The 12,074-nt window shown below is 41.2% G+C and overlaps 1 protein-coding gene across 2 annotated transcripts in view; it reads left to right on the forward strand.

Annotated features, from left to right (window-relative positions):
• The first annotated feature begins 391 nt into the window (after window positions 1-391).
• MTR (5-methyltetrahydrofolate-homocysteine methyltransferase) overlaps window positions 392-12,074 on the forward strand; it is a 105,980-nt gene continuing 94,297 nt past the window's right edge. Inside the window, exons 1-3 of one of the 2 annotated variants that reach the window (XM_007989889.3) lie at window positions 392-741; window positions 8,269-8,483; window positions 10,964-11,053. In XM_007989889.3, the coding sequence (XP_007988080.1) occupies window positions 708-741; window positions 8,269-8,483; window positions 10,964-11,053 (339 nt within the window). In that variant the 5' untranslated portion in view covers window positions 392-707. The remainder of the gene's footprint in view (window positions 742-8,268; window positions 8,484-10,963; window positions 11,054-12,074) is intronic. The other variant, XM_007989890.3, reaches the window with a different exon arrangement.

The raw sequence follows: 12,074 nt of genomic DNA on the forward strand, positions 1-12,074 counted from the left end.
CCACACAGCGTGTCGAAGTCAGCACGAACTTGCGCTGTGACTTTTCCTTAGAGGGGCCACTTCGGCTTACACTTCCGGATCCTGGGCACTGAGACGCTAAACACCCCGGCGGGCTACTGGGGAGCGGGACTACATCTCCCAGAAAGCCCCGGGGCTAACCTGCAGGTGAGTGGTTGACATTGATAGCCAATGTGGCTGCGAGGAGCTCGTGCAGCCCAATCACAGGCCGGAAGGGGCGGGACCTCCCACGCCAAGGCCAGATTGAGCGCAGAACTAACGGCGCTCTGAAGAGTCTTAAACGTCTACGGGGTTTAGAGCCAGATGCCACGTTGTCCTCCTCTCCGGGTTTTCTCTTGGGTCCTTTTCTGTGCCCTCCCGCGACTCCGCCTCTGGCCGCGCGTGTCTGGCTGCTAGGCAGACACCAAGGACTGGCCGGGTACCCGGGAAGAAAACACGTGCTCCAGCAGTTGCCGCGCCGCGCGTCTGCCCGTCAGCCCTGCGCCCAGCCCCGAGAGAGGCCCTAGGGCGCTGCGGGCTTTCGGGGTCCTCAGTTCCCCCGCGACGCGAGCCAACGGGAGGCGTCAGAAGACCCGGGCCTTCTGTGGCAGGTTCGCCTGGCGCTGGCTGGCGTGGCCCTTGGCCGTCGTCACCTGTGGAGAGCGCGTCTTCCCCGCCGCGCCCTCTGCGCGAGGAGGAGACTCGACAGCATGTCACCCGCGCTCCAAGACCTGTCGCAACCCGGTAATGCTGCGACCCCGTCCGCGTGGTTCGGTTGTGTTTCTTAACGCGTGCTGTGGCCGCCTAATCCCTGGGGCGATTCCCTTCTGCGGAGGGAGACGCCCGGCGGGGTTTCCCCGCGTGTGGGCGGCATCTTGAGAACTCGGCACAGTAGCCCGGAGGGCCCCGTGATTTGCTTCACTCTTTCTCCGACCTTCACCTCTTCCTCCTCAGGCAGACCATCAAAACCTGCAAAAAGCTTCCTCCCCTTGCCCCCGGAACACATTCTTAACGTCACAGTAACTAAACTTTCCAGTTCGACGCAGCATAAACCAGCTGGGCCCCCTGAAGTTTTGCGTGGTGTGACGTAAATATTGTTGCTCACCTATTGCCAAAGAAAGTTCAGGCGCGGAGAGACAGACGAGGAAACTCAGAGAACTATTTAAAATTACTACATGGAACTTTTTATTTTCTGCGTCTACGCATATTGCTGCAAAACCGCAATATGCATAGACTCACTGTTAAAATAGATGAGCAGACCCCACCTCCAGATACCGAGATGGGGCGTAGTAATTTCAAGCGATTCTGATATTGGTGGCCCTGGCATCGACAATGAGAAAAAGCTAGGTTAGCCCAAGAACTGAGCGTAATGTTAGCTTTGTAGTGAGCTCTGGATCTCTAAGGTCATGCCTGATTATAATTTGTGGGCAGCTATGCTCATAAAAACGTACGAGATGTAGAACGGAGAATTAGTGATAAGTACAGAACAGTAAATATCCTGTGACATAGTGGGGGATGTTTAGCTTCAGGAAGAGGGGGAATACTAAATTCGTAATGCGCAAGGAAATTTATGAGAGGTTAACTGGTGACTCTATTGATACTTGGGTTCTGACAACGGGACTGATAGGATTATCCTTGAAACTAGTGGGACTGTGGCTGAGAAAGACATCACTGCTGTTATTAAATAAGATGTAAACCTCTTAAATAAGATTTAAGATAGCTGCTGTTATTAAATAAGATGTAAACCTCTATGAGAGGTTTAATAAATGATCATAGGGAGATCATATGTTTATTTGGATAATATCTTTTACTCCTCATTTCTGGCCTCCCCCTTCCCATTTAATTTAAACAAGTAAAGTTATTTCCCTTTCATCTGAATTTAGGTGTCATTATCAGAAGCAAAATGCCACTGAAGACTTAAAATACTGTGAATAGTGAGTGATTTTTTTTTTTTTTAAACAGAAAATGAAAATTGTTGAATGTTTGAATCTAGCCTAATCCCTTCACCCCAAGGCTGGCTTCTAGAGTTGAGCACTGAGTGGAGTTTAACCAAGTCTAGGGCCTCTGAAGTTCTGAATCAGGCCAGTGCACCTAGAAAAGACCTTAGAGGTAGTCCAGCATCTGTCTATGTGAGCAACTTCTTTTGGGATTAGAATCAGATTTTAACTTCCTAATAACCCTTAGTAGTTTACTGGTGTACAATCTTAATGAAATTTTAATGGAGAGCTGAGAATTCCTGATTCTCAAGGTTGGGCCTTAAAACGAAATGCGACTTCAGACCATGTTTGTGTGCCCTGGGGAAGGAGGATGGTGGGCTAGCAAATACATCTTGGGAGAAAATTTTAACTACAGCTTCTAAAGGTTTCTTGGTTTCATCCTTGCTTAGTACTATGAGTGTTATTTGGAACTCAGTTGATGAATGATTAATAAAGGAATGAATAAATGATCCAGTTAATTGCTATCAGCCTAATTCTTCTCTAGTTTATTAAAATCAAAGGAGGAAATGATATATATTAAAAATGGAATACTGTACAAGCGAAGAGATGCCCACAGAGAGGCTGGGCATGGTGGCTCGCATCTGTAATCCCAGCACTTTGGGAGGCTGAGGCAGTCGGGTCACCTAAGGTCAGGAATTCGAGACCAGCCTGGCCAACATGGTGAAACCTCATCTGTACTAAAAATACAAAAATTAGCTGAGTTTATGGTGAGCACCTGTAACCCCAGCTATTCAGGTGGCTGAGGCAGGAGAATTGCTTGAACCCTGGAGGCGGAGGTTGCAGTGAGCCGAGACTCCAGCCTGGGTGACAAAGTGAGACTTAGTCTCCAAAACAAACAAAAAAAACACAAAACCCAAAAAACAAAGCGTAGCAAGTGTGTGCAAACTAGAAATTAGAGATCCGAAAATGAAAGAGAAAAGTATCTTGCAAGTGACTTGTAGGGCAGTAGTAAGACTTTTTAATAAAGCAAAGAAGGGACACTGGTGAGAAAGCCTTGGGATCATTTGATGATAATGCAGAAAATGAAAATGTGCTTGGCTCTATGTGTTCCCCATTTAGCACAGTGGAAAGAGGAGTCCTAAGTCAGTCAGACCTACTTGGGGTCATTTTACCTTCAGGGGAGATGAGTTCTTGACACTGCAATTTGTAACTTACATGCACATATTAGGAATTTATTTGTTTAGGCCTTCATCTTGTCATTCTTTAGGCTAGTTCTTAAAGGTGGTGCTAGCTGACTTACCCCGCCTCCAAATCTGACTAGGGCTTTAACCACTTATTCCCATGTTTATTTTTTGGAACACTTGCTGTGAATCAGAATATTGTTAGCTAGAAAATAAGATGTTAATGGCAGGGGGAAAAACCCCACAAAGTATATTCCCTTAATCCACTCAAAACTGGAGAAAATACTGTGTGATCTCTTAGGCTTACAAGCCAAGAATGTTCCTTGGGACTCTCCTCTGCACTGCAGTTATTTACATATACTTATATACATTAAACATAAAAATATTTCTGAAATAGTGTTATAACTATTCAGCTAAATGAAGGAACTAACTGCAAAACTATATTCTTATATTTACTGTGAAAGATAATCAGAAAGAACCTGCTTTGTTTAGAACTTGACTAGTCAGTAAATATACAGAACGTTCTAGACTTAATGAACTGAATACAGATAGATACAGTATTGTTGTTGTTGTTTTTCATAGAGGAGGGACATTTCAGTAGATCCCCACTCTGCCAAGGGAAAGAATTGTCAAGGTGGCTTATTCTTTTGAGCAAGTTCTGATAGTAATTAGAAACCGGTGAATTAGAATGGTAATTAAAGCCAGTGAAAAATGACCTCCTACTGGAAAAGCTGGAGGAATACAGAAGGCTAAGATAGTGGACACTTCATACCAACAGATCTTCTGAAGGAAGACTTCTTAGTATCCCTAAATGAGAAATCTGAAATTATCCTCTAAAGGAAAAATAAGCAAGTAGATAATGAGGAAGCAATGGTTTTTCTTTTTTTCTTTTTCTTGAGACAGTCTCACTCTGTTGCCCAAGCTGAGTGCAGTGGCATGATCACGGTTCACTGCAGCCTGGACTTCCCAGGCTCAAGCAGTTCTCTTGCTTCAGCCTTCCTAGTAGCTGGGACTACAGGTGCACACCTCCATGCTTGGCTAATTTTTGTGTTTTTGTAGAGACGAGGTCGCTGTGTTGCCCAGGCTGTTTTCGAACTCCTGGACTCAGTGATCTACCTACTTCGGTCTGGCAAAGTGTTGGGATTACAGGCGTGAACTGCCACACCCAGCCTGAGTAATGGATTTTTAAGGGCCTCAGTTGCATAGAAGTTTTTTATTCAGTCCGCAAAATTCCTGCTCATATGTGTTTTATTATATATTCCTTTTTGTCTGTATTTTCCAATCACAATTCTCTTGTTTCCATAGACTGCCTTTTTCACATATATTCATATATTTATACATTTTGTTGTAAACTCTATAGGTATTTTTAAATTCACATTGTACATTACATTCTGGAATGTACAAGGAACTAACACAAATCAATGAGAAAACAAATTAGCTTTAGACATTGAAGACTCTTTCCCCAACCTATCGTCTATTATTTTTGTCTATGGTGACTTTCATTTAACAGAAATCCTTGGTTTTTATGTAATCAAATTCATCGTTTTTTTTTTTTTTTTAATTAAGAGGTTGGTCTTTTTGCATCTTAAGAAGTTCCTCTTCATTTGAAGTCATAAAGTTCTTCCACATAAATTAATACAGTAAGTTTGTCAGGTTTCTAAAAAACCAAAGCAGATGTTTTTAAAAACTTTTGATCTCTTGCCTATATGGTGGCTCAACAAACAAGATACCAGAATTTGCATGTGTGGGGCTGGGTTGTTTTATGGTAAATAGTGAACTGTCTTAAAGTCCAAAACCAAAGCTGATTATTTCTGGATTGAAAAGGGTATACAGTGAGGGCCCCATGGAGAAGTACTAAGACTTTTTCTGAAAATGGGAGGAGGGGTGGAGGCTGAGTGGTTAGATTTGCTAAACATGTGTGCACTCGCTCAGTGGAGAAGATGGGAAGAAGGGCATGTAAAAGGATATTGATTGATATTGATTAATCATTTTGCTGATGTCAAAGAATATACTTCACTGTCTGTGAAAAAGATTGCCTTTTTTTCCCTAGAAAGTTTGAATACCTTTTAAATATGAAATGTCACGTGTATGACCTGTTTCGCCACTGCCACACCCCATGCTCACACCAGGCTTATGATTCAGTCACCCACTTAAGTTCACGTGATGTCATTTCAGGGAGAATTGCAGCTACATCCTTTTGAGAAGAAAGCGATTCATTTGGGCATGTAGGTTACAGTCTTTAGTTCTTTGTCTTCTCATTCCTCATGTGAAATTATCTACATTTAACAGCTTTCACTGGGTATTTTCTTCTTTCACCTGATTGAAGAAGACATTACCAAACCTGCAAATATGCCATTCCCACCCCAACGTGAACAACTGAGAGCTTCAGACTTTACGTGATTTTTCACAGCCCACTGAACTTTGTAATATATAGAACGCAATTGTTAGAGCTTCAGTCCCAGCTCTGCAATAATACCAACATCATAAGAGTAGCTAATATTTATCAGATGTTTACTATACATCAAACACCAATGTCTCATTTCATGACTTGTGTGACTTAAGAGGTCCGGTTCTTAACATATGGTCTCATTTTGGTATCACAATTCCAATGATGAGGGCAGGGCGGATGTTTCCTCATCTTGCTGAAGCATGGAGAGGACTTGTCTAAAATCCCGTAGCTACTAAGGGGAACTGGGGCTAAAACCCAGATTTCTTGGATTTTCACACCCTGCCACTATTAGCTTAAGCCTATCAAATTCTGAGTGCCTATTGGCTGATAGGGTAGTCACGTCATGGAGTGCCTAAATTAATGCTGCATGTGAATTTACCGTGTCTACTATAGCTTGAAATGAAGCCCACTGCCTGATGCCTACCAGTCTTTCTGTTATACATGCTTCATTAAGCCCTACCTTTTCTCCACATTTCCCGAGAAGTGATTTTCTTTGGTTCTTGAAGTACTTTTGGTCAGATCATTGGAACTTAACTTTGTTCCTTTATCAGGAAGTGTTTTCTCTCACCTGCGAGTTCAATAAACACAATTAGCCAGTGAGGTGGCTTTGGAAAGGAATAGTACATCCTGAAAGAAACATAGTGCTTTGGAAAAGAAATGAGGTATTGGATATTGCAAATTTTTCTTTCAGGTTACTAGAGCCACCTTCCTGAAGCCCACTTGGAGAAAGTCACTCAAAAAAGTTCTGTGACCACCATTTAGCCCCAGTTCCTGTGTTGTATACTTGAGACCCTGGACAGTAAGACAAGGCAGGGTTGTAAGTTTGCACCCAATACCAGCTTACAAATATTCTTAAGTTACTGGTTTGGGTTTTAAATTATCTTTGCCTGTTGTTTCTCATCTACCCTCACTTTTTTGTCATTTCAATTAAAGAAATATTTGCCAAGTACTGACCTTGGTGTTACTAGGCATGAGCTCCAAGGAGCTCAAATAGCTTAGAACCAGCTCCATTTGACTCAGCTTTTCTTGCCTCTTAGGGAGCACAGAAGGAATGGGTTGGTGTCATTAAGGTTTGAGTAACATGTATTCACTCTGATATGCTATAGGGAGTTGTTGAAGGTGTTTGAGCAGGGGAAGCAACTGGTTTAAAAAATTGTTCTGTAGGAAGATTTATCTGGTAGTGGTTCATAGGATGGATTGGAACACAGGGCGACTGGGTATGGTGGTGATCTCTTACCTTTGTAGAACACTTGATAGTTTACAAGGCACTTCCATAGATGTATGATCTCATTTGCATGGATGCAAACTAGAGCTCAGAGAGGATTGGTGATAGCTGGCCTGTGTAGTAAGGGCTTGAAGAAGGGGTTGTCATAGGGCGAGAATGTGGGACCATTGTGCGTGGCATTTTAGAGGCCAAATCTATAAGACTTGGGATCTAAGTAGATGTTGGTTATTAGGGAGAATAAGGAGTCAGATAATATTGAGATTTTATGATTAGTTTTCTGGGAAGGGTGTTGCCATTTACAGAAATCAGGAGATGAGACAGAGAATATATGCAAGTTTGGTTTTGAATATTAGATTGAGGGGCAGGTGGGTAGTTGAGGTAGCGATATCCAGTGGATAGTTTACAAGCTGGGTCTAAGATTGGGGCCAGGTGTTTTTGGTATTTAGAAGGTCATTGGCGTCTTTAGAAAGTAATTTCAGGAGAGTGGTGGAAGAGGAAGCCACCTCAGAAAGATAAGAAATCGGTGGTTGCTTAGGTGGAACTGTGGGAGTGGGAAGGGCTAGATGGGGGAGCAATGGGAGGTGTTGGTGATCATGCACTCTTTCTTGGGTGCAGAAAGAAGGGAAATAGAGGAGCCAGACTGCAAGAGGATTTTGAGCTGGAGAGGGTGTGAATTTGAGGAGCCTCCAACAGAAGACTTCTATAGGATTAGGTGAAATCACTTGTGGAGTGAGGAGGAAAAGGATTTGGTGCTAAAAAAAAAAAGCAGAAATTGGGACAGCAGATGTTAGAAGTATTGAGGGAGGTCAAGAAAAGGTGAACCAAAGAAGAGGCTGAACATTACAAATTTTCAGTGACTCCAGTCAGCATAGTTTTGTGGCTTTCCAGTAGGTCATAGAAACCAGAAAGCAGGATTAGAAGGAGTAAGCATTGGGCCCTTTTCTGGACTGGGAATTAGAAGTCAAGGAGCGTGGGGAGAGTTGAGAAGTTCAAGGGTGTTAGCTAGTTATTATTTCATAGTTGGGCAGAGGTGAGTAAAACTCTGTTTGCAGGCCATTATTAGTTCTGGCAATAGGTGAGGGGGAAGGTCAAAACTAATATTTTAAAGAGTAGTTTGGAATTATTGATGGTTTTCAATTTTCTCTACTAAATCATTTTATTTAGGGAGAGCAAAGTCTTGTATCACTGGCCCATTATTGCCTGTTTTCTTCATCTGTAAAGCAGGAGTAGTTATAGCCTACCTTCACCTTGGTTTTGTGCTTCACCAGGGATTTTGTGCTGTGTGCAATCTTGTATTAGGCTTTGTTACGACCTAACGACCTTTTTGGGCAGCGTTTTCCTATATAGAGTTATGAGTGCGTCTTTTATGAGCTCCATTTACTCCTTATTGCAGATTATTATAAATTTCTCTCAGGCTCCTCCCTCACACATCTTTTTTACCTTTCATTCTTTAAAGTAAAACTTCCACTTTCTTTAAAGCAGGTCTGAAGAAAACCCCGCGGGATGAGATCGATGCCATTCTGCGGAAGAGGGTTATGGTGCTGGATGGAGGGATGGGGACCATGATCCAGCGGCAGAAGCTAAACGAAGAACACTTCCGAGGTCAGGAATTTAAAGATCATGCCAGGCCGCTGAAAGGCAACAATGACATTTTAAGTATAACTCAGCCCGATGTCATTTACCAAATCCATAAGGTAAAGTATTCCCAGGTTCCGAAATGTATTCATTCGGTTATTCTGCGAGCTATTTCATGTATCAGGGCAGATTGCTATGCCGAGTGCTCTGGAGAATAAAGAAGAAAGAGGCAGTTTATTCAGAAAGCAAGTTTTGGACATCAAATAAAAGTTATGTAGTGTATTGGGCACTCAGGATAAGGAGAGTGATGAGATAGGTAGGTTTTCTGTCTTTGAGGCATGTAAACTCTAGTGAAAAACTATGAGATTCTGGACAAATAAGGGTTTTCACACTAGTGAATGTGAGAAAACTATCTTATTCAAGTCACTGCAACAGCCCTGATGAAGAAATGCTTAAAGGTGGTATCTTAGCTTCGGCTGCTATATTACCTGTTACCATAGACTGGGTTATACAAGCACACATTTATTTCTCACAGTTCTGGAAGCTGGAAGGCTACAAAGTGCCAGCAGATCCTGCATCTGGTGAGGGCCCTCTTGTTTATAGATAGCTATCTTTTTGTATCTTTACTTGATGGAGAGCAAAGAGAGGACAAAAAACTCTCATATTTCTTCTTATAAGGGCACTGTTGTGGTCTCAATGTTTGTGTCTCTGTGAGATTCGTATGTGAAATCCTAATGCCCAGTGTGATGGTATTAGGAGGTGCCCTTATAAAGAGGCTCAAGGGCGCTTATTCACCCCTTCCACCATGTGAAGATACAGTGAGAAGATGCTGTCTGTGAACTAGAAAGCTGGTGCTCACCCATTATAAAATTCTAAGATACAATTATCACTCATGTGTTTCATATTTCAGTCTAGTTTTCTATATTTGGATTTTAAAAAATTAAATTGGGATTACATTGCTTCGTACTGTCTTATAATTTGCGTTTATTACTTATATACTGTGAGTATTAAATATTCTGAAACATGGTTTTAATAACTTCATAATCTATTCTTTGTATATATCATCATTTATTTAACTAATCTTCTTATTCCTAGGCATTAAGTTTATTTTCAGTTTTTCTTATTCTTTTAAAAAAACTTAAATTAGTTCTTATAAAACAAATCTCGTAGATAATATATTCCCATTTGACCATACTCTAAATTGCTATTTTTTCCCTAGAGATAACCTCTGATGTTAGTTGGTGTGTGTCATCCCAGATTCTTTTGTTATGCATTTTCATGTATGTATATGTGTGTATACGTGAGTGAATATATATGTAGAAAACTCATAGTACTCTGTGTGTGTGTGTTTTTTAATTTAATGGTGTCATGCTTTACATATCGTTCTATTTTTTTTTTAATTTAACAATACTTTGCAGAATCTTTCCATGTCAATGTTTGTAGATATCCAGTTTTTTTTTAGCTGTCACATGGCATGTAATAAAGTGGATATATTTTAGTTTATTTAGCTATTTCCCTATTGGTAAATATTTAGGATGTTTGTTATTGTTACTATAAATATGCATATCTTGTTTTTTTTCTCCCACTGCTTCTGCAAGCATTGTCCATCGACTTAAGAGGGGTTGAGTTTATTCAGTGTTGGAAAATCAAGGGGGATCAGGTGATTCCAGGGTGCTAGTCAGATTGAGGTTGAGATGATCCAAAGAGTGGAGCCAGGAACACGAGTTTTGAAGAGAGAGCACAAAGGAGCATCAAGATCTTCAGGGTTTCAGTAAGGATGTGATGTTGGTTCAGAGGGACTAGGAGATGTAGACTGAAAAAATTGTGGTCAGATGTTGAGATCTCTGAGATGGTATACTTCTCTGTAGGCATCAGGTTCTGCCAAAGCAGGAAGAAGATAAGGGAACAGAACTACCATTTGTTGAGTGCCCATTATGTGCCAGACACTTGATGATGTTTTTTTGAGACAGGATCTCACTGTCACCCAGGCTGGAGTACCGTGGTGCCACTGTGGCTCACTCTAGCCCACTGTGGCTCACTTGAACCTCTGGGCCCAAGCAGTCCTCCTGCCTTAGCCTTCCAAGTAGCTGGGACTATGGGCATGTGCCACCATGCCTGGCTAATTTTTTGTATTGTTTTAGTTAGAGACAGGGTCTTTCTATGTTGCACAGAATGATCTTGAACTGGCCTCAAGCAGTCCTCTCACCTTGGCCTCCCAAAGTGCTATGATTATTTAAGCCACCATGCCTGGCTGATGTGTTACTTTATATTAGCAGATAGCTACCCTGTGAAGTAGGGTTATAATATTTTTGAATGAGGAGACTGAGACTCAGAGAGTTTAAGGGACTTGATTAAATTCTTATAACCTTAGCATGTTAACATTGTCTGAAGTCAAGTTCTGTGTTTATTTATTCATACCACATGCCTTTCTGTGAAATCCTTACACCTTTTTGCATCTCTACCTTCTAATGCAGTGCCTTACTCTTAGTAAGTGGTCAAAAGATAGCTGGTGATAGTGGTGGTAATGAAAGGGCATGTTTATTCTGGCGGGACAAAAAACTCTAAAGCTCATAATTGACATTATAATCTCTTGTTGCAGGAATACTTGCTGGCTGGGGCAGATATCATTGAAACAAATACTTTCAGCAGCACTAGCATTGCCCAAGCTGACTATGGCCTTGAACACTTGGTAAGAATTCCATTGTTCCATGTGTCTAAGATACTTATAAGCGTTTGCTGCATTGGTAGTTGCTAGTGAGTAAAGCACTAGAAGCTGCAGAGTCAAGCTAATGCCTAGTTATCTGTTGTTTATGATGAGACGGGGAAAATGGTGTGAATCCTTCCTGCTTGTGAATATGGTGGCCCATTCATTTTCCAAGTGGCTGCTTTTATGGGCAAGTAATAATCAAGTATAAATGATACTTATTATGCAGTAGCTGTTGATAAAGGCATAATCATTGGCCGTATGCACACAGTATTGTGACGCCTTTTTGAGTATTAGATGGCAGCCTTGGTTTCTTTTTTAAAATTTGTGATTAAATACACATAACATAAAATTTATCATATTTAAGTATACACTTCAGTGGTATTAAGTACATTCACAGTGTTGTGCTATCATCACCACTGTCCATTTCCAGAACTTTCTCATTTTCCGAAACTGAAACTCTGTACCCATTAAACAATACCTTCCCATTCTACCCCCAACTCCAGCCCCGGCATACTCTATTCTACTTTCTGTCTCTATGAATTTGACTATTCTAGGTACCTTATGTTGAATCATATAGTATTTGGCCTTTTGTGACTAGTTTATTTCACTTAATGTAATGTCCTCAAGGTTCATCCATGTTGTCGTGTGTGTCAGAATTTCCTTCCTCTTTAAGGTTGAATGATGTATCATTGTGTGTATATACCGCGTTTTGCTTATTCATCTGTTGATAATTTGGGTTGCTTCTACCTTTCGGCTATTGTGAATATGCAGTGTTGCTATGTACATGTGTATACAAACATCTATTCAAGTCCCCACATTCAGTTTTTTTGTATATATACACAGAAGTCGAATTGTTAGATAATACGGTAATTCTATGTTTAATTTTTTGAGGAACTGCCATACTGCTTTCAGAGTGGCTGTACCTTTTTTTTTTTGAGCCTGAGTCAGATAGTATAGTACATATTTCGGCTTTGTTAGCAAAGTCTTTTGCAACTACTCAACT

Source organism: Chlorocebus sabaeus, chromosome 25 (genome assembly GCF_047675955.1).
Source record: "Chlorocebus sabaeus isolate Y175 chromosome 25, mChlSab1.0.hap1, whole genome shotgun sequence".
Lineage (NCBI taxonomy): Eukaryota > Metazoa > Chordata > Mammalia > Primates > Cercopithecidae > Chlorocebus > Chlorocebus sabaeus.